The following is a 24,119-nucleotide window of genomic DNA, read 5'->3' on the forward strand; positions in this document are numbered from 1 at the left end:
GAAGTATTAACATCCTATGTTATTTGTTTCCCACTCCGGAATCCTCCACACGCCCTTTGTTTTATTATAATTTAAATCTTAATTTAGCTCTGTTGTATTGGATCAACAAGACAAGAGTTCCTGGGAAATCCAGGGACCGAAGAGCGAAACCTGCCGTTCACCATCGGCGGTGCTCCGCTTCCTGAAGGAGCTGGGCTGGCTGGAATGATCAGCGGCTCAGACTCCGCACGCAGAAAGGGCCCAGACAAGATGCCTAACTGCGGAAAACAGTCCTCGAGGGAAGTAAGTAGAAATAAGTAGCTCTATGTACAATGGAGCTTTAATTAAGTAACATGAATAAAGACAAACACATAAAACCTGCATCATAATCCGTTGCGACGTTTTAAAGATCTAAGCATAGAAGGGAGAAGCGCAACTGACGCAAAAAGAGGTGCACGCTAAGTGTGTCCGTCTGTCTGTGTACGTGTCACCGTAGCTCATCAACGGGTAAACCGATTTGGATGCGGTTTTATTTATTTGATAGCTAATTTTTATGTGGTTGTTTTGTGATATGTTTGATCCAAATCGGTTCAACCGTTCAAAAGTTGTAGCGAAATGAATATTGAAAGTCGGGGGTTTTTTTTTTAATTTGTCTAACAAATCAACTTGTATACTAAGTATGAAGTAAAGTAATGACATTCCCATCAGCGAGTGGAGTGGACTATCAGTCTGCGACAATTTCACAATGATATTGCAAACTCAGAGATTAAAACAATAACTGTTACGTAAATGAACGCAATTTGACCATTGCACTAACTTCAGAATCATTCTCTTTTGTTATTTTGATTAATTTTAGCGTAACTGTTTCGGAGGAAAGGAGTTTTGTGTGAAAGAATTGGAGCAAGGTCTAAAAAAACATTCAGATCGCCATCAAGCCGACGATGCGGTACCTAGGCATCGTCCTTGATGGCAGATGGAATTTCGGCGCCCACTTTGCGGCGTTGGTGCCGCGCGTGATGGCGGCGGCTGGTGCGCTGACACGGCTCTTGCCAAATATCGGAGGTCCGGAGGCGTCCTGCAGACGCTTGTACATAGGGGTCGTGCGATCCATGGCCCTCTATGGTGCCCCCATCTGGGCAGAGGCCCTGAGTAACCAAAATATCGCTCTTCTGCGACGTCCGCAGAGGGTGATGGCAATCAGGGCCTCCAGAGGTTATCGCACGATCTCCTGTGAGGCAGCGTGCATGCTGGCCGGTAGTATTCCTTGGGACTTAGAAGCCAGGACCCTCGCGTCTCTGTTCAAATGGCGTGAGGAGGCACTAGCCCGGGGCCACCGGCCAGCACCTAGGGAGATTGCGGGGCGCCGCAACGAGCTGTGTCAGCGCAGCATTCAGGAGTGGAGCCACAGGTTGGAGCGGCCCTCTGCTGGGCGTAGAACCGTCGAGGCTATTCGTCCAGTTTTGGCCCAGTGGTTGGCGAAGCAGCACGGTTCGCTTTCGTACCGCTTGACGCAGATGCTTTCAGGGCATGGTTGCTTCGGGGGGTATCTGTGTCGAATAGCGGGGCGTGAGCCGTCTGCCGTTTGCCACCATTGCGACGGATGTGCTGACGAGGACGCCCAGCACACTTTGGAGGACTGCCCAGCCTGGGACGAAGACCGCGCGCAGCTGCGCGCGGTTGTGGGGGACGACCTCTCCCTGCCGGCTGTCGTAAGACAGATGGCCCACAGCGAGACGTCGTGGACAGCGGTGCAGGCCTTTGCAGAGAGCGTAATGCTCCGCAAAGAGGCGGCGGAAAGGGAGAGGGAGGATACAACCGACCTCCCCATTCGCCGCCGGCGCACAGGGCGCAGGAGGCGGGCATACGCCCTGCACCTGCTGCCCCCACAATAGGGCCGGTCGGGTGGCGGAAACGGGATTTCCCATCGCCCGGCTTAACGGCCCCCGGGTAGAAAGGCGCGCCCATGCCAAGCGCGCCTTTACCCAAGCGGGTAGAAGGCTGACGAGCCGTCCCGCTGGCCGCTCCGAGGAGAGCGGCCGAGCCGAGGCCGCCGTGGTAGCGGCCGCCGCGCCGGGGCTGTGGAGCGAGAGTAGCACATGGTCCCGGCACAAATGCGGTTGGCGTTGGCATCGTGTGGTTTTAGTGGGTTCAAGTCCCACACACCTGTCCGGCTTCCCGTGGCCGGATGGACGGGACGAGGGTCTTTCCACACGTTAAAAAAAAAAAAAAAAAAAAAAAAGGTCTAAAAAAACATTGGGCAAAAAAACATTTTTGTTGACGTTATACGTATCTTTATTCTTGTTTTTTTTTTCATTTGTGGCAGGTAGAGAGGGATTTCACCAATGAGCACGTGCTGTGATTAGTTCAGTAGTGACGACGATGACGTGAATCGATTTCTGAAATGTACCATAAGTACCTCTGTTTTGTACAGTACTGACTGCCTTGGGAGCGTCCCAGACTTTGACATTTATATCATTCGTGGATGTCGTACGAGACGAGTAAGGGAGAAGACAGCATGGATACAATTTCAACATCAATTTGGGTAGAACGGAGTTTCTAACGGCAGTTTTTGAACTCAAATAGAATAAAATTTAACTGTCAAAACTAATATATCAAATAATAAATCAAACAAATTTTCTCTTTTCGGCCAGCAACTATGAACTATTATGTCTATTGGCTAATTTGATTTTGGAACACGCTAACAAGCGAAACCGATTAGAGTAATTAGGGAGGTACCTCGACTGAGGTCACACAACAATCGACGCATTCGATTTTCAATCGGAAGCGGTCACGGGCCACCGACTCGATTGCGCAACTCGCTCCGATTGGTTATGTAAGAGTGCGAGTCGAGATCGAGAGATTTACGATTTGAATTTAAATATTTTAGCGTCAATAAAACAGGATTCAATTGATCTAGAACTTGTTCGTTTTGACTTTTAAAACTTAAATACAATCCAGTGTGTTTTTTTTTTGTGTTGTTAGCTTTGATTGATTTGTAGTTCCCGCTGCTTTTGACAGTAAGTAATAAATATAGCATGTAGTTAACATATACCAAGTTATTTTTCTAGTGATTTAGTATGCAATATATGTTTATAACACAATTAAAAGTAGCATTGGTAAAATACAGTTGAGTTTTAGCAATTTAATAGTCGATCACTGATTTGCAATCTCCATATTTTTTTATCTGTAATATACCTAACAAGATATTTTGTTTTATCTAATCTGTAGCTTTGATGTCCCACTGTTGGACAAAGACCTCTTCCTTTTTTTTTCACTCGTCTCTGTCTATTGTACTCCAACTGTGGTCAATTTTGGTAAGAATTTGTCGATATCGTGTCGCCATCTTCTCTATGAATGTGTTCTTTTGCGGTCGTCTGTTATATAGAAGGAAATTTCACTTAACTTTCCGGCCGCATACGACAAATTAGCCCGGTCTAGGCCCACATCAACCTGACAGTATCTGACAAGAAAACATCGATATTGTTAACAAAAAATTCGCGCATCACTAGTATGGGCTCATTTATTTTTAAATTTTGATAGATTAATAATCGAATTTTTTTATCTTTGGCTGAAATAAATATACATAAAAAAAAAATTACACAATCTTATAAATACGCTAACGTGTATATTAGCAGATCTTCAAACGAAATAATAAAATGATTTTTATATGTGGCCATAGAATTAGCTTCGCTTTTACTAATGCGGTTTGGCACAATGGATTTCAAAATCTTGCGTCACGTGATGTGTGTGTCGGCATTAAGTACTTTGATGTTTTTTCCGACCGTACTTATAGTTGTAGTACAGTTAGAAAAAAAGGTAAAGTCCCACGATGGCTTGATAAATGCTTTGTATGGGAAATAATAGTAATTGAAGTCTTTTCCGTCAATTAAAAAGGTTAGTCTTAATTATCACGTTAGCGGAATAAAATGCTAACATGTTTAGGTCATTTCTTTCTTTTTGCGGTGTAAAAAAAGTATTTTTTTTTTCAAAAATTCGGCTATGATTTATAACCGGCGGCCAGTCTGACGTCAACCCTTCTTGGAAATTCTAATGATGCTTATCAGCTGTCAATAAGTCGCGTTTTAAGTCGCCTTATGTAAAATTTTGTAAAAAAAATATTGTGTTCGCGAGGTCTATGTTCGCGGCGAACAACTAAAAAACAGAAAATATAACTAGATACATAAGTACAATAGGTACCTACCTACCTACTTATAATGATTATTGACATTTTCTTCTTAAGGTTTAAGAAGAAATTTATTCTCATAAAAGAATCTACAAAATTCACTTAAAATGAGAAACTTAAAATATTTCATTAACATTAAGTTGACGCGTACAAAAAGGCGGTAGATAAATAATAAAAAATATTCGCTCCGTGCTGGCTGCGCGGAACTAGTTTGTAATAGTAATGTATCACACATCCCGTATACAGTAGCTAATTATGGCAGTGTGTGCGTTCTTTGCTTGTCGACGGCAAATATACAAACGCTTTTATTTTTTTTAATTTGTGGAGAAAACTCCACAATTTTTTCTTATCCGACTGTATAACACAATTTATCTAAATTGTTGATCAAATCTTTGGTTCAGTGAATACCCACAATGTGTTCGTTACATAGATTTACATCCTAAGTTATTTTGTAACTTCCATTCAAGTATTCGTATTTTTGGCGGGAATAGATTTGACCAGAGGCCTTAGATAATAATAAATGTTTATTAATTTATCCACAGCCATTAGAGTATTAAGCATTAAAATTAGTGGTTAATTACAGCAAAAGTGTAGTAAAATTTGTACAAAAATGGCATGGCTTTGAATATTTGAAAAAAAAAAAGAATGAGTGTTATGTTTTTTTTTTTAATGAGATTTTTATTTTTTCTGTTTTAAAGTCGTGGATCTGTTATTTTCTATCTTTTCTTTCTGGCTTAGATCCCTTTGCCTTTCCATATTGATAAACCAGAAAACAGTTCTATAGTTGTTTATGATGTCAGCAATGTAATCCGAATCCATATTACGCTAAGCTCAGCGCAGATGGCGCTACTGGTACAAGTAAGGTTCACAAACATTGCCAATGGAGGCAAAAATGCGCTAATTTTCAATATTGTTGCAGATTTACGATCAAAAATACCTTCTACGCAATCGTGGTGCGAGTTAAAAGGAAAAAGTAGTGTATTATCCTGGAAATAATAACACTATTTTAGGTTATGTTCTGTATTATTTGGTCAACTGTGGTCATAAACAGATATAAACTTGATTTTGACTGAATCTTACCTGTATGAAGTCTATATTTTAATAATTCTTCACGTGTGAAGTGTTCCAAGCTTCTTTTCTACCGTTTACTGGCTCGAAAATTTTACAGCGTATCCCATAGTTTTCGAAGTTTTTTTATCTTATGGAAAACAATTTTTTCCAATATATCGGCATCCGAATACGCTACATTGTTGTATATTTTCACAAACGAATGCTTACATAATGAAAGGATTAATAAAGTACTCTAAAATAAACGTTTTAATCGACATAACAAAAGGCGGCAAAGTTTTTGTGTACCTAACATACAGTGCTGCACTCTGGCGGGATAAATGTGCAGTAATACTCTACTCCCTATTGAGAAGTTTGATTGTCACAAAGAAAAGAAAAAAAAAAAAGAAATTTTGCAAGTCGCTTCAGTTTCCATGACAATACATACATTATCTATTGTAATAAACATATTTTTTGACACGAGTTGAATGAAACAAGATCTCTCTGGCGACAATACGTGTACCTAAATCTTTTGGCAAATAGGTATATGCAAAAAAATAAAAAAACTTAACGTCATCTTGAATCTAAGATGTGCAAAGAGGAAAACGTTCACAATACGAGCGAAAGAGACAGAAGACGTTTTCTCTCGACCGAATTCCTACGCGGTTAACAGACCATAACGTCTCACGCGGCGATGTTTTGGTAAAATACTAAAAGATTGTTGTTTTGTTATTTATCTTTGTAATGGATTATTAAAAGGAATAAAGCTAACATAGCTTTATACCTTGGCTTCTGTGGCGTATGGCCCGCTAACTGGAAGTCCACAGTTCGATTCTCAGTGCGGGAAAATTTGTGCCAATTTTCTCTGATAATTTGTCTTGACCTGGGAGCGATGCGCTCACGTTTACGTTTTTAGTCTTGAATTTGTATTTTTTTACAACGCAAATTTAATTTAGTATTTCGTAATTTAATTTATCTCCGTGTCTAATAACAATCTTAATGTAATATTTTTTATATTATGCTACGACTAAAAGGAAAGAAATTAAAACGAATAAAAACAATAATAAAAAAAAGTATAAGAATTATTTACATATAAGTATTTATACAAATGTCCTGCCCTGTCCTGCGATTCGTTACCTTGAGGTAGCGTGCCTAGAAGGCTGACAGCATTGCACGTTGAATCTTTTGCCTAGATATGCCTTTTGGCCACCTCTTTTCGCATAAATAGGCCAAAAAATTATATAAAAAAAACATTTTGACATTGACATATCAAGCAAGAGTTGCTTCTCTTGCTTATGATATGTCAATGTCAAAATGTTAACGACAATAAAATACATACCTAGTTTTATGGGAAAATTTTATAAATGCCAGCCCTGTACATAAAAAGACGAATTTTTTGTTTTGCTTCTATGGAGATTTAGCATTGCCATTTTCTATTGAATTTGATTGTTTGATTGCTCTTAACTGTATAGTAATGTCGTGATTATTTCACGAATGAATACTAATTATTTTTAATTTATTTAAATTTGGTAATGGAAGAAAATATATTACTAAACCCATTTCAAAGTATCCTTCTAATATTGTAAATGCGAAAGTTTATGAGGTATGTACGTTTGTTCCTCTTTTACGCAAAATCTACCAGACCGATAGTTATAAAATTAGGTACTCGGAAAGAGTATAACCAGGAATAACACGTAAGGTGCTTTTTATCCCGAAATTCCCACGGGAGCGAAGCCCCGGGGCGCTGCTAATAAATCATAAAAAAATATTTAACATAATATATAAAATTTTTATTTTCTTTACAATATTTAACATTCAATGTTAAAACCAGAAAAAATAATCCTAATAAAGAAAGAAAAAGTAGTACTTATTGGAACATTTTTTATGATCATAATAGAATGAGTTTAGTTAAATAAACAGCTAATAAAGAGGAGTAAAAAATCGTTGTAGTGCTATTTGGATTGTGATGAATAATAATTCAGTACAAATATCGCCAAATCAATGCAATTTAACGCATAATCGAATAGAGTATCGATATTACGCAATGCGATTTCTACAACGGAGCATGCATATTTATTGACTAATCGATCTAAACGCAAAATTATTTTTGCATTCCATAAAAACATTCGCCACTCTTATTGCTACTGGTAACGATATAAATTCGTTTAAAAATGTGTTTTGAGTTATGTATTCTTGCGTGGTTGTATGTTTATTATTATGAAATGTAGATTTTTCGTGAAGAATGCTTTAATCGTACTAAATTAGATATTTGTAATTGGACCACTGTGCGTGATTTGGTACAATACAGGCCATAATGTACGTTATTACGCAAGTTTCACTGTAAGAATCGATATAATAGCTGCTTGCGAATACTATTAATCGATCGAATCGAATTGATTAATCGAAAGAACCGTTGAACTCTAAAGAAATAAACTGACTTCAACGATTTTTCACATCTTAATTTTTTTAGCGAATTTTAAATTTGATTACATACATTATTACATATTTTCTTCCATCCTATGAAGCCACTATTCTGTGAAACATGTATATATATTTAATTAGGCTTTTATTTTTTTATTAAAAAAAAAATTAAGCTGCGGGAATCAGTTGCTAATTTAAATTTATGTAGGTATGAGATGGCTGATGTTGCCCCGAGCTTCGCTCCCGTGGGAATTTTGAGATAAAATATAGTCTATAATAATCTTGTATAATGTTACCTTTTGTAATGATGAAAGAATTTTTGAAATCGTTTCGGTAGTTTCGGAGATTACCCGACTCAAACATACAAACTCACAAACGCTTGAAAGTACCTCTTTATAATAATAGTATAGATAATTACATAATTCATAAATTCGGAAAAACACATAATGAAAATACATTATCGATTGCTTTCATGCAAAATTATATAAGGATTCCGATGCTATATCCTACGAAAATATTAGTATAGGTATGGTTTGTATTTTTTATCCGGAATATTCAAAGCAATGACCCACTGTGCTGTGTAGTATAAGGGCGTTTGTCCGCCGCCGCCGTCACCGGACCGTCACCAATTTGAACATAACTCGAAAGTACTTACGTCTACTAAGTACACATAAAACCTGTCTGTCTGTCTGTCCCTTCGTCTAGAAAGCAGTTAGTGCGACAGTGGTCAGGTGGCCACTTTCCCTCGCAAATTAGAAATTGTATGGAAATTGTATGGTATTTACTTGATAAAAGCTTTGTGTGAAGTTCATAGTCAAATCGACTACAAAACGATTGATGAGTAAAAGGAAAATCTAGCCGTTGACCGCGGATTCGCTCGCGGCGATAAGTGACTCCATAGTCACTTATCGCCGCGGACTTATTATGCGAACTTTCGCCTCATTGGTGATTGATTAAAGCAAATGAATTGAGCTAAAATCTTATCTATGCCAAATTTTATCAGAATAAATCTAGTATTTCGTCGTAACAGGGTGAATTTCACGAGCGTTTTGAACGCCGCCGCGGGCTATCATTAGTGTTTATTAAATTTTACCATAGACAGTGATCAATTTAATTAATCCTATTATATAAATAAGCATAGTACTGGCACAATGTTAATTTTGTAAGTGTTTAATAATAAAAAAAAAGGTTCTCTATTAAAAAAAATGTGCGACACTAATGAAACGCTACACAAACGCCGCGTACAAACAGTCGTGAAATTAGCCCAAAAACGTACCTAACAGACAGTTTTTGACATTTATAAATGGATACTAAATAGCTAAACTGAATCAGAAATTACATAAGCTATTAAAACATTACAAATGTCGTGTTTTGAATACCGTACAGTCAACAGCACATCAAGTTACCCCGCATGAACCTCTATGGCGCGGTAATATCGGCGAGTTTGCAATGAATTTGGGTAGGTTGATGTGCTGTTGACTGTACAATGAAAAATCCAATCGCTGTGTATATATATATATATATATATATATATATATATATATATATATATATATATATATATATATATATATATATATATGTAAATAAAAAATGTCTTTTTTATTTACATAAACATATACAGCCTCCTGTGGCTGTCTTGGCGTATAAGACGTTTTTACGTCTTGGCGCAAAATGTCCTTTTCTAACAATGTCCGTTCTCATAATGACCTTTTTTCGAAATTTCCTTTTCTCGAAATGTCCTTTCTCAAAATGTCGTTTTCTCAAAATGTTCTTTTCTCAAAATGTCCTTTTCTCATAATGTCCTTCTCTCAAAATGTCCTTTTCTCAAAATGTCCTTCTCTCAAAAAGTCCTCTCAAAATGTCTTTTTCTCAAAATGTCCTCTCAAAATGTCCTTTTCTCAAAATGTCCTTCTCTCAAAAAGTCCTCTCAAAATGTCCTTTTCTCAAAAAGTCCTTCTCTCAAAATGTCCTTTTCTCAAAATGTCCTTTTCTCAAAATGTTCTTTTAATAAAAAAAAAACTGTTTTAATCAGTTGCTTATCTAAATTATCATCAAAAACAACATTTTTATAATTTTATTTTCATTTACATAAAGACATTGAAACATTTCGGCCAATTAGCGGGTTGAAAAATTGCATTTTAATTAATGCGAGATGCATTCTTATTGTTAAGAGGCAGACCAGGCAGGCGGCGGAATATATTTTTAACCCCCGACGCAATAAGAGGGGTGTTATCAGTTTGACCGCTAAGTGTGTCTGTCTGTGTACGGGGCATCGTAGCTCATCAACGGGTGAACCGATTTGGATGCTGTTTTTTTTTATTTGATATCTAATTTTTATGCGGTGGTTCTTAGATATGTTTGATGAAAATCGGTTCAACCGTTCAAAACTTGTAGCGAAATGAATATTGAAAGTCGGGGTTTTTTTATTTGTAACGATTACACAGCCACACAAAAAAAAAAAAGTTTTGGCCTGGGGGTCTGACTATGTCTACTATATGTTTTTGGGGTCGCTGAATCCGAATCCGAAGTCAATTTAACCCCAGCACGTCAGGGTTTGGACATAACCTCAAAAAACACTCTAAGATCCACTAAAAAAAAAAATTTCGAGCTTTGGGTCTGACCATGTATACTATATGTTTTTGGGATCGCTGAATCCGAATCCGAGGTCAATGTAACCCCTGCACGTCAGGCTTTGGACATAACCTCAAAAAACACTCTAAAATCCATTATAGAATCCAAGCCACGATAGTTTTGCTGTTGGTTTTCCTATTGGTTTAGTCAATTTTAAAGTGTTTTTTGAGGTTATGTCAAAAACCTGACGTGCTGGGGTAAAATTGACCTCGGATTTGGATTCAGCGACCCCGAAAACATATAGTATACATAGTCAGACTCCCAGGCTGGAAAAAATTTTTTTATATGGTTTTAGTGGATGTTAAAGTGTTTTTTGAGGTTATGTCAAAAACCTGACGTGCTGGGGTAAAATTGACCTCGGATTTGGATTCAGCGACCCCGAAAACATATAGTATACATAGTCAGACTCCCAGGCTGGAAAAAATTTTTTTATATGGTTTTAGTGGATGTTAAAGTGTTTTTTGAGGTTATGTCAAAAACCTGATGTGCTGGGGTAAAATTGACCTCGGATTCGGATTCAGCGATCAGAAAAACATATAGTATACATGGTGAGACCCAAAGCTCGAAAAAAATTTTAGTTTTTTTTCATTTTTAATGGATTTTAGAGTGTTTTTTGAGGTTATGTCCAAACCCTGACGTGTTGGGGTTAAATTGACTTCGGATTCGGATTCAGCGACCCCAAAAACATATAGTAGACATAGTCAGACCCCCAGGCCAAAACTTTTTTTTTTTTGTGTGGCTGTGTTATTATTGTTACTGATTATTAAATAACCTTCAAAGCAAAATAAAACAATTTCCACTTGAATAATTAATTTTGACGACCACATTATAATGTTATCCATACTACAGCAATGCGCAGTGGTAAAGTGCTTGCCTCTAAACGGAGAGGTCCCGGGTTCGATTCCCGGTCGGGTCATGATGGAAAATGATCTTTTTCTGATTGGCCCGGGTCTTGGATGTTTATCTATATATGTATATGTTATAAAATATAGTATCGTTGAGTTAATATCCCATAACACAAGTGAACTTACTTTGGGGCTAACTCAATCTGTGTGACTTGTCCTAATATATTTATTTATTTAATTTGAAAATTTGTATTTTTGTTTGTAATGAGTATAAACTCGAAAAACTACTGAACCAATTTTGACGAAATTTGGCACAAAGACAGACGAAACCTTCAGAAGTGACAAAGGCTATTTTCCTATTACGGTTTTACCCGAGCGAAGTCGGGGCCGCCCGCTAGTTAAGTTATATTGTTATTATGTTGAGTGTGAGGTTAAGTCGAGGTTTGCAGCTCGGCATTTTAACATGTTTTATATAGATAAAAGGAAACGTGACAGATTGACAGTTAGATAAGCGACGTTGCGTGCTGCAACTAGGTAACAAGACTTACATTAATGAGGGCACAGAAGACTATCGAAGGGGGCTTCATTGTCCACGATTGTGTGTGTCACTTGGGAATTAAATTAAAGTTATAGTGTAGTCTCGAAACTTGCATTGTTGAGGAGAAAATAAAGTTTTTTTTTAAAAAATAAATATATTAGGACAAATCACACAGATCGAGCTAGCCCCAAAGTAAGTTCTAGACTTGTGTTATGGGATACTAACTCAACGATGCTATATTTTATAACATATACATATATAGATAAACATCCAAGACCCGGGCCAATAAGAAAAAGATCATTTTCCATCGTGACCTGACCGGGGATTGAACCCGGGACCTCTCAGTGCAGAGGCAAGCACTATACCACTGCGCCACCGAGTTCGTCATGTAAGTCCGTGAGAAGTGGAGGAGTAGCAGGAAAGCGGTTCCTGGGCTCCACTTTGATTGGCCCGGGTCTTGGATGTTTATCTATATATGTATTTGTTATAAAATATAATATCGTTGAGTTTGTATCCCATAACACAAGTCTCGAACTTACTTTGGGGCTAGCTCAATCTGTGTGATTTGTCCGTATATATTTATTTATTTATTTACTATACCGGAGGCAACTGGGAAAATGCTCTCATTCACACAGAAAAATCACACAGATTGAGCTAGCCCCAAAGTAAGTTCGAGACTTGTGTTATGGGATACTGACTCAACGATACTATATTTTATAATAATTATATTTTATAATAATAAATATATTTTATAATAATTTTTCATTCATGAAAAAGTTCTGCGTTCGTCTAGTAGTTTGAGCCTTGCAACAGTTTCTCATACCGTACTGGTTTTCTCTCTCTTTTGCCGTCACAACGGTTTTGGAATGCGCTTCCTGAAAATATCAGAGTAACTCCGAGCCGTGAGTGTACAAATTTTACTTGTTGGAGTCTTAATTGGATCAATTGATCTGTTGCATATTGTGTTACTGAATGACTAACGCACAGTCGAAACTACTGCTGGGCATAGAAAGCTGAAATTTGGTGTGTAGGTTCCTAGGACAGCGTAGGGGAGCACTAAGAAAGGATTTCCTGAAATTCCTACGGGAAACGGATTTTTACGAAGTTGTGGGTAAAAGCTAATACATATATGAAATAAATAAATGCTCAAACGAGAGAGAGAGAGAGAGAGAGAGAGAGAGAGAGAGATGGTGTATCAGAGAGACAGGAATACCGAAAAAGAAGACGCACATAAGTTACCGACATAGCGCAGAGACCTCTCTAAATTGGAAATCACTTAAGTGGATAGTAATCACTACATGGATAGAATATAACCTGGAATAACACATAAGGTACCTACTTTTTATCCCGAAATTCCCTTGGAGCCAAGCCCCGGGGCTAATTTATATTACAAATACAAAAAATCTTTATTGAATACCATAACTTGTAGGATAACATAATATTAGTAGAATATGGAAGTATGTAATACAAGCGGCCCGTCCCGGCTTCGCTCGGGCAAAACCATAACAAATTATACACCTAAACCTTCCTCAGAAATCACACTATCTATTAAAAAAACCCGCATCAAAATCCGTTGCGTAGTTTTAGAGATATAAGCATACATAGGGCCAGACAGCTGGAAGCGACTTTGTTATAAACTACGTAGTGAAGTAATATTATTTTGCTCCATTATTTGCAATATTGTTATTTTGTAGCTCCATTTGGCGCCAGGTCGAGATGTATTTCTTTCAACCAATTAGCGAAGTGATAAATAGGTGTTATATTTTATTAATCCTATTGTGTGTTTGTTTGTTTGATTTAACACTTTTAATCCCGAAAGTGAGCGATTGCCGGGGGATTTCGTTGAAAAGTCTGATAAATACGAATTAAAAACTTGGAACGACATTTCAAAAGAATATTACAACGTTTAAACAATTACAACGAATGATTATTAATAGACAAATTGACAGTGAATATGGTCGAAACTCTAATTTAAATCAATCTAACGGTAATTATAACCGGAAATAGACATTATACCTGTTGATATGAAAGTACGTATGTCAGAAACTGGTTCGTTATAGAATTAACTGTGTCCATAATTATAATTATGAATCAGTTAAATGACGTACTTAAGTGACGGATATGACAAATCATTCAGTTATGTTACGGTGTAAAATTAAGTGATAAAAATATTTTTTACTGAACTTATGTCATATTTTGTTCTCTCTCATTGTCTCACGGTTGCATTCTTGGCTGTGACTTCCGGGATCCACGTAATTATGTCCGATTCCGTCGTATTACCGGCTGGATGTCAATCCTTTCCAGAGGTTTTGATTTCATTACTTATATAGACTAATGTAATTGACGAACTAAGAGTGTCAATTTTCCAATTATATCATTACATTCGTAATATTTGTTAAAAAAGCTAGTAGTTTGTAGCGCTGTGGAAAAATTCTGAAGTGCTTAATACAGGCCTATCTCTCTCTCTTTCTCTCTCTCTCTCTCGATTTTCGAGTACGTTATCTACTAACACCGATGTCAGATTTTATTTAACATAACTGGCTACTAACATTACTCAATATACGATTAGTAGATATTTTATATTCAGTAGAACTGGCCGTAGAGAATTTCGCTTAACAAAAAAAAAAGTAATAAAATGATTACCACAGATAATATATCTGCTGCCGAATGGACCGGAAGAATAGCGGTATTTGGAATTGGGTTACTGAGTCTTGCTCGAGCCGAGAGCGTTGACTTTTTGTTTACGGAATATTTCGAAGACTTTAATCTACACAAGCGGTGTTGGTGCAATGGTTAGAACGTCTGTGGATCAAAAGGTCCCAGGTTCGAATCCTACTCGTGTCATATGAGTTTGTATACATATCTGACTCCTATATAGTAGTTTTTCTACTTCCGGTGAAGGAAAACTTCGTGAGGAAACCTGCACACTGGTTGATTATTAACTTGTGTGTGAAATGGAGCAGGCAATGGCAAACCACTCCATTACTAATGCCAAGAAAGTTGTTGTGTGTGTTCTATTCCACGTAATGATCACGTCCCTCAGGAAATACGAATATGAAATGAAGATCATCAACGTTTAATTTAACGTGGGTTGCACCAGTCAAATTTGACGTTAACTTTAACCCGATAAAAGCAGAGTACACCATTTTGTCTAACGTTGTCGTAGCGAATTTATTGCAAAATATTATAGTTTACCATTACACAATGTAGTCACAGTCTACTAAACCGAAAACAGTGGCCACCGAAATCTTAAATCACCGGTAAAAACTATGTATCACCTTAAGTAAATGTTCACAACCACGGATTTTGTAAGTGCTTCACTATTCCATGTTCACAACACACAACAAATATGGTCGTCCACCATCTTGACGATATAAATTACTAGGGTCGTGACCATTATTGGCGTGTTATGACTTATGCACATAGTGTTTACACAATCCTCTCTCTTCCTCCATTCACAATTTCAACACATTGCCTTCCGTGGTGTGATATTTGTAAAAGTAAACATCACACACTAGACATGTGTCTTGTGGTAGCCTTAGAATAAGACCAATCCTTATCCTCGTGAATGTGTTACGCGGCGTTTAAGGGAGTCTTAAAAGACAAATATTAGTCAGAAGGCCTACCGCGAAACATTTTTCCCAAATTGTTTATTTCTTCTTCTTCACAGTTGTATTCCTCATGACTGAGGGTTGTGGTCATTACATGGAATGAAACACACATAATTTTCTTGGCATTATTAATGGAGTGATTTGCCATTGCCTTTTCAATTTCACACACGAGTTAATAATCAAGCAGTATGCAGGTTTCCTCACGATGTTTTCCTTCACCGGAAGCGTAAACCGATAAGCCGAGAGGTCCCGGGTTCGATTCCCGGTCGGGTCAGGATGAAAAATGATCTTTTTCTGATAAAACCACAATAAAATCCACCTTCCTCGGGGCTCACGTTATCTATTTGTGAAAATCGTACAAAAATTCGTCCGGTAGTTGACATACGTTCCAGGAGGACGCCTTCCAATCCTCCACTGTCACGTATGTCTGTCTGTCTGTGTGGGAACCCCTTGTATTATGTTTTTTAGTATTTATTGTTACTGCGGCAACGAAAATCTGCGAAAATTTCAACTGTCTAACTATAACGGTTCATGAGACACAACCTCATCATAAACGGACACCGGAATTTTAAATTTTATTTAGGGTTCGAGTTCCCTTTAGATGTGGAACCCGTAAAGTCTCGACTAATTCTATTAAAGGCGCTTAGAATATATTAATTTTTTTATGAAGTTTTTGAAATTAAACGTTTACGAGATCCATTATATAGGTATAACTAGTATTGAGTTGTCGCATAAATCAGATATAATTTATCATCATGTTGCACTTTATATTGCAGGACGAGTCGTATCCAGCTGGGTTTCCTGGCTCCAAGGGTCTTAAAGACAGAACAGTGAAATCGATTGAGTGGTGTCTGTGTCAATTTCTGGCTGTGGCGCTGCCGTGTGGTCCTGACAGACGTGGTAAACCCAAGAAAGGCTTGATGTTGTCTAGGATGATATGTGTGCCAATGGGCTGACAAAGGATGTTGAAGTCCGTGAGAAGAGAAGCGGAAAAGGAGAAATATAGACTGTACATTCAATCGAAGTTCAAATATGAAAACTTCCGTATAAGTGAGAGATAATGTCATACGAAGCGATCAAGGGATAGGTAGATAACAGAAGCAGCATTCGCTTCTTTTGAAGAATTTTCAAATAATTTGTTAAAAATAAATAATGTATGGATAAATATTTCCGCATTTTTATAACGTGTGACATTTGGATCTGTCTCTATTTTTGTATTTTTGATTACAACCAGATACTAGAACAGATATAATTATATAAAACTTGACGAAATGTAACAAAATGTTCATTACGGAGCTGATAGGTAGTTAAAATAAAATACTTTGAGCTAAAAATTAGATAACTATATTTTTTCTTGTTCTTACAAATTGGTAGATTGGAAAACAGAAATCGAATGACATGAATAAACAATAGAAAAAACTAGATTTGTAGTGCGCGCGCAGTAATCAAATTTAAATTGTCGTGTTCGATAGCCATTGGCTGTTGCGCGAGGGGTCGCGGGCGGGACGTGCCTAGTGTTGTGGTGTACTGGCGTAGACACAAAACACTCTTGTTTTGTTTCTACAAGTCGACTTATTGCAAAACAAATCTCTACTTATTTTATTGTCAGCTCTCTGTAATCTTTATAATGAGTTTATAGAAATATAAATAAATAAATAAAACACGACTCCACACCACCTCTGTCTGGTCACCGCACCTGTTACATAACGCTTACAATCGCAACCAGTATCGTGAGATTATCGAGAATACATCTTAATTAATAACTTCATTGGTCCATTCGCTATCTCACTACACTCGTAATCCCAGACGCATCTCGGCTGTGATGCCAAGAACCCTGCAGATTAGCAATGTGGCTTAGGGCGATAAGAAAATGGGCTAATATGTTACTCGGCATAGGACTTTGTTTTATAATATGTAAGTATAAGGATTTAGATAAGGATAACTATTTAGTAAAGTAACTTCGCATTGTATGTAAGTCTGCCTAACTTATTAAAGCACTTGCGACTTGAGTTACTGTTAATAGAAAACTATTAGGGTATAATTTACAATCATATTTTTCCAATAAATGCCATGTTCTAGCTTTTATTAGCGGAGTAAACTTAAATATTTCGCAAATTGTACACACGAGATATGTATAAATATAACTTTGCAAATACGTTTTGTTTTTTAAAATTTACGTTCAATATCTATTACTTATTAACAAAATTATTAGATAATATATTAAAAAGTATACATTTCTCTTCTTCATAGTAGTATTCCTCATGGCTGAGGGTCGTGGTTATTACGTGGAATGAAACACACACAACAACTTTCTTGGCATTAGTAATGGAGTGGTTTGCTATTGCCTTCTGCTCCATTTCACGCACAAGTTAAAAATAATCAACCAGTGTGCAGGTTTTCTCGCGATGTTTTCCTTCACCGGAAGCAAGTGGTGGACGATGAAAACTGCTATACATGAGTCAGATTGGTATACAAACTCATGTGACACGAGTAGGATTCGAACCTGGGACCTTTTGATGCACAGGCGGACGTCTTAACCATTACACCACCACCGCTCAGTATACATTTAGAAGCTGCTATTTAAATATATCTACAGCAAAGTCATGCAAAAAAAATTACCAATTGATCTAAATAAACTTATTATACAATAAACTATAATAGATATAACCTATATTTGTATAAAAAATCGTTAAATGAAATCAAATGGACAGCAGCTGTGTATTTTAACCTGGGGAGCTACCATGGACGACCTCGGTGGCGCAGTGGTAAAGTACTTGCCTCTGAACCGAGAGGTACCGGGTTCGAATCCCGGTCGCGTCATGATGGAAAATGATCTTTTTCTGATTCGCCCGGTTCTTGGATGTATCTCTATATGTATGTATTTGTTATAAAATATTAGTATCGTTGAGTTAGTATCCCATAACACAAGTCTCGAACTTACTTTGGGGCTAGCTCAATCTGTGTGATTTGTCCTAATATATTTATATTTATTTATGGAACATAAAACACGCAGTACGTCCACACATTCTCTATCATATTTACACGATGCGAACACAATATTGACAAAGAAAGAGACAGTATGTTGACGTTAGTAATGTGCTAAATGTTTGTATGTTTCGTGGTAAGTCTTCTGTTTATTTTTGTTGTATAAAATCTTTGTGAATATCATCTACAGACACAATATGATTGTTTGTCTTGTTGTCACCTGTGCAACTTTCTTCGTCGCGTGACTAACGGCGAAGTTATATAACATCCGAACGGGCGGCCATCTTTAAATTTTAACAACATAATTCATTAGAAATTCTGTCGTTCCGAGAATTTTATTGTTGCGACTTGACGGTCAATCACATCACATAGAATGTGGCGGCTGTTAAATCGTGTATTAGTCATGTCGAACTATCGATAGTTCGGTGATTTTTCGAGCACTTTAACCGCCATCATTAATTACCGTCCTTAAAAATAGAGAATCTTTACAAAATCTTAAAAATAAAGTATTGATAAAACTGTGCATTGCGCCCAAGATAGGTTATATTATCGATAGTCGCCGCATCGCTAAGATGTACAGTACAGTATACTTCTAATGCGAAAGTTTGTGAGGATGTATATAGCTATATATGTATCTGTGTTTGTTACTCATTCACGCAAAATCTACTGGATCGATTGTTATTAAATTTAGTGCACGGGTAGAATATGACCTGGAATAACACATAGGGTACTTTTTATCCCGAAATTATCACGTGAGCGAAGACCTGGGGCACAGCCACTTCATAAAAAAAATTGGTATAAAAATATGAATCGAACTGACTTAAATTTTCAAACGTAAATTTGTATCGCTTCTGAGCGTTTGACACTTGGCTATATACTCGTAGGCCTGGCTTCAGCGTTCGTTCACGAGTTGACGCATGACGAAAGTAAGAGAAAAGAACACCAAATATGCTCACCATGATAATAGATGCCATTTTCATCATATTTTCACAATAACTCACAATAAACTCACTGCTTCACTAGATACCCATTATACACTGAATTACAATATTAGTGTTAACACAGTTTTATCTAAGAAAATATCAATAAATTAGAAGCATTTATCGCATTATTTTGTTGGAAAATTAAGCACAACAACACTGAGTTCAATGAATAAGATCGATTTATTTGCGAAAAACACGAGTTTACTCCGTGCTTCGGTGGGCACGTAAAGCCGTTGGTCCCGGTTGTATTTGCAGTCGTTAAAACCCGCCAATCCGCAATGGGCCCGCGTGGTGGGTCATGACCCAAACTCCTTATCCATCCGTAAGGAAGGCCAGTGCGCCATCAGTGTACGTTTAAATGGCTGTTGTTGATGAATATACATAGTTTAAAATGAGGTGTTAAAAGAAAAATTAACCCTTCATATTTCAGATATAGTCATGCAAATTAAAATGGAGAGCAAGCTATTATCCCACAAAAATTAATAAATATGTTGCACGATTATGTCGATAATATTTACCCAGAATTGGAGTCTGAAAATGTAGTCAGAACATCCACAAATGACAGAGAAAAAGTACAAAAATACATTCTATATAACATCTACAATATCCTGATTCCAATGGTCTGGGAAGCAAAAACATTACGGGCTCAGTCGGGTAAAAAGGGCTATAGAATTAATGACACATGTCCTAAGCCGTAACTATCCGTTATGATGTCCGTTCCAGTAACCTTATCCCTATTGCTAACATTTTTATTACTGCATTAGGAAGTTATTTGACAAACACGACTTTGACGAGCTCGGTAAAGTGTTAAAGAGAAGTGGTAAAGTTCTTGCCACTGAGCCGAGAGGTCCCGGGTTCGATCCCCGTTCGGGTCATGATGGAAAATGATCTTTTTCTGATTGGCCCAGGTCTTGGATGTTTATCTATATATGTATTTGTTATAAAAGATAGTATCGTTGAGTTAGTATCCCATAACACAAGACTCGAACTTACTTTGGGGATAGCTCAATCTGTGTGATTTGTCCTAATATATACATATACATATAATATATATACATATAATATATATACATATAATATATAAAATATATTATATAAAGTGATTATGATCAACAAAAATCAGATACTAGTTATTGTCCGCGGCTTCGCCCGCGTTTGTTTCGTGCATACCCTCATAATTTATTTTTGTCAATATCTTTGGTTCTAAGCAACGTATTGAAAGTTATAAGTAACAGATCTCAAGCTATATCCGCAAATGGCCATGGATCGACCAGACCAAGTTTGTTTGTAAGTTTGTTTGTAAAAACTGAAGTTTTTGGTTTATTGAGACTTTTTCTAATTTACCCATTTGATCACAATTAGGCAATGATTCGTACGAATTATTATTATTATTATTTGTTAAAATGTTATTAAAATTGAAACTTTAAGTCACTGTCTGTAATCTGTAGCCCAAGTGAACCCCAAAATTTGAATCGAGTATTGAACTGGTCCCATACCCAAATAAACTTGGTCCGAGTTGATCCCTTATGAAATTTTAAATAGACTAATGGTCCCAGGGACAAGTTTCGTATTCGTAGAACTTGGCGATCGGACTACGGGCAAAAAAGGATAGATATATGAATTGAGATACCTACCTACTTTCTTATAAAACTTGACGTTTCTCATAAAATATTTTTTAAATATTTAATTACAAAATTTAAGAGCACAACGATTTGTTATTCAAATCAACATGATTAGCGTTAATTAAGTATTCTGTTTATGCAATTTCGGGCCAAATTATGAATTCGTTTTTGTAATAAAGTTGCATAGGTATAAAACAATTTCTTTTTCAATGTTTCCATTTGTAATTGGAAACATTGAACACGAAATGGTTTCTCGCCAAGTTCTACGAGTCAGGGGACTACTCGTCCTACTCGAAACTTGTCCCTGGGACCATTAGTCTATTTAAAATTTCAAAACCTTCAATTACATTTTAATATGGCGTTCGTCAGACGTACATGATATGGTTAAAACTCCCAGAAAAAAGTTTTTCTGGGAGTTTTAACCATATCAAGTACGTCTGACGAACGCCATATTAAGTCAAAATCAAAATCAAAATCAAATCATTTATTCAGAAATTAGGCCTTCACAGGCACTTTTTCACGTCATATTCTAAATTAAATGATGTTTACCAAAGCTACAAACTACTAGCATTTCGGAACGACCGCTGCTGAGAAGAAATGCCGAAAGAAACTCATTCAAACAGTGTTGGTCCCTATTATGCCAGAAGGGCTTACCATTTTTTAAATATAAATTTATGTATAATTTTTTTTTTTTAAGGTATAATTGGAAGGTTTTTAAAATGGTGGTTCCGCCGTGAGCACCCCGTCATTTTTGCGGTAATTAGGTGAACAGGTCAAGCAAAGAATTTTTCGTTTGAATTATGACTTGCAGTGTCAAGTTTTGACACATTAGTACGTCAACAAACATCGAACCAATGTAAATTCAAAGCAAACTCACTTCTATTACAACTGAATTTAGACCACAAAGGTTAACATTTTCCATTTATACAGCAATAAAATTTGTTTGTAATAATTTTATAAAATGAATATAAGAAAGATATATGTACAGTCAACAGCACATCAACCTACCTAATTCATTGCAAACTCGCCCCTATCACCGCGCCATAGAGGTTCATGCGGGGTAGGTAACTTGATGTGCCGTTGACTGTACAACGGCGGACATATGGGTATCTCTTCTAGTCAAATGGCGATATTTTTTTTTTATAAATTTTATCATTGAACAAAATAAGTTTTGCTATTTAATCATTATTATTAGTTGATTTGATTGACACATTTGATAGATTTTAATAAAAAAGTACCTATCACTGTAATCCCTGTACCTTTTACATAAATTAAAAAAAAAAATACGAAGCATGTGAATCAATAATCACATTGACATATGTTCAACACGGGTTAGTTCCTTCAAGAAGCTAGTCAATACTAAAATTCAGGTATTATCCACCTAAGTGGTGAGTTAATTTATTTTCTATTTCATTTGTATTAAAAACTTAGTAATAGGTCCCGTTTTACCCTTTGGGTACGGAACCCTAAAAACAAAAATAAATAAATAGGTTTTGTATGTATAAATATACCGGATAGTGTAAGCTCTCAACTTCTTTTGGTAGACTGTGGTTAACGGTATTGGTTTTTCATATAACTATGTGTATAAGTGTTTTATTTCATAAGCCTAATTTTGTGTAAAAACTGTTTGTTGACCCCAATAAATAAAAAAAAAAAATCAAAATATGTTAATTGGTATTTTTGGTACCGGCCCAACCCGTACTCGACAGTTGAAAGTAAGAAATTGTTAAGTACCAATAAAAACAAAGTGGACGGAACACACGAAATGAAAGTACGCACAGTCGGGTAAGTGAGAAAAAAAAAACGTGTTCATGGTTTCACTGGCTTTTGTTTTGTTTTTGATGTAAATTGATGTTAATTTTGGCAAGGCAATTTGAATTTTTATTAGTAGGCGTTAAGGGGTAATTTTTTATTTTTGTCATGTTAATTTTTCTTAAAGAGATTATAATTGTGTTTCAAGTGGGGTACTTGCGTATTTGTGATTCTAATCAAGCTAATTGAGGCTTTAGTATAGATGATTTGTTCAATAATTAAGGGTATACACAGAAACAAAATCACTAATTGTCAAATTTTACATAATATCAATAAAAATAAATTAGGTGTAATTGTACAAAATTTTAGTTCTAAAACAATAAAACATGAATTTATTTCATTACGATTGCTTTCTTTGTATTTTTTTATATACACACTATATTAAATAAATGCTTCTAATATTTTGATATGTCACTATTTCATGAAATTATTATTTCCATCAACTCTTACCATTAAAACTACAAACACTAACACAAGTCCACCTCAATCCTTTATCATCACAACACTGGTTACACTTCACAAAAAAAGTTTTTATTCGTATTTTAAATTTCAAATTTCGAACATCGCGTGCGCGGTTCACAGAGTGACGGTGCGGACTGTGTGCGCTGGGGCAAGAATACGGTTGTGAAGTTAAGGCTAAGTTCTATTACATAGTCTTCTCATCATCAATACATATAATAAAATTGAAGAAAGGCCAAATTTGTACATTGGATATTTTTTTTAATAATTCATAGAATATACTCAGTTACAAGTACTCTGTGATATAGATGACGAAAATATAGTTTTGGAAATTTTTGTTTGTTTGTCTGTCTGTCTGAATGCGCATCACTCGAAATCTACTAGACCGATTTGCTTGAATTTGGTATGTAGGTACCTTATATACCGGGTTAACATCTTAGATACATTTAATCCCGGTAAATGGTCAGGTTCCCGTAGGATAATTGAGAAACTAATTATGAATCAAAAATACCTCAGAATCCCGGGTTAACATCTTATAGACATTTCATCCCGGAAAATGAGGAGGGTCCTGTAGGAAAATTAGATACATTTCATCCCGGTAAATGTTCAGGTTTCCGTAGAATAATTGAAAAACGAATTATGAATCAAAACGTGAACGATTTTTTTGTCTTATAAATGATTGCACGAATGATGATAAATTGATATCATTTTAAAATTTATACTATATTAAATGATAATGATCATTATTTGTTTATTCCTCTCAAAGTGACACAAATTTACATCATTACTGTCTGTCCATATGTATTCTTAGATCTTTAAATTAAGCAACGGATTTTGATGCGGGTTTTTTAAATAGGTAGAATAATTCAAGAGGAAGGTTTATAATGTGTATAATATTGCACCTGTGCGAAGCGGGGCGGATTAAATGATATCTTCTAGGTATCTCTTTCGTCGTCTATTTGTTTTCTCATTCTTCGTGTCATGGTGCATTAGTGCCTTC

The 24,119-nt window shown here is 36.3% G+C and overlaps 1 protein-coding gene across 6 annotated transcripts in view; it reads right to left on the reverse strand.

Annotated features, from left to right (window-relative positions):
* The window catches only part of Rhp (Rhophilin), a 94,151-nt gene that overhangs the window by 41,280 nt on the left and 28,752 nt on the right, over positions 1-24,119 (reverse strand). Inside the window, exons 1-2 of one of the 6 annotated variants that reach the window (XM_053761954.1) lie at positions 23,111-23,268; positions 19,200-19,314 (exon numbers count right to left, since the gene is read on the reverse strand). The exons of 3 other annotated variants lie outside the window; for them this stretch is intronic. In XM_053761954.1, the coding sequence (XP_053617929.1) occupies positions 19,200-19,226 (27 nt within the window). In that variant the 5' untranslated portion in view covers positions 19,227-19,314; positions 23,111-23,268. Of the gene's footprint in view, positions 1-19,199; positions 19,330-23,110; positions 23,269-24,119 lie in introns of those variants that run through there. 2 more of the 6 variants (XM_053761956.2, XM_053761955.2) reach the window with 2 other exon arrangements.

Source organism: Plodia interpunctella, chromosome 22, assembly GCF_027563975.2.
Source record: "Plodia interpunctella isolate USDA-ARS_2022_Savannah chromosome 22, ilPloInte3.2, whole genome shotgun sequence".
NCBI classification, from domain to species: domain Eukaryota; kingdom Metazoa; phylum Arthropoda; class Insecta; order Lepidoptera; family Pyralidae; genus Plodia; species Plodia interpunctella.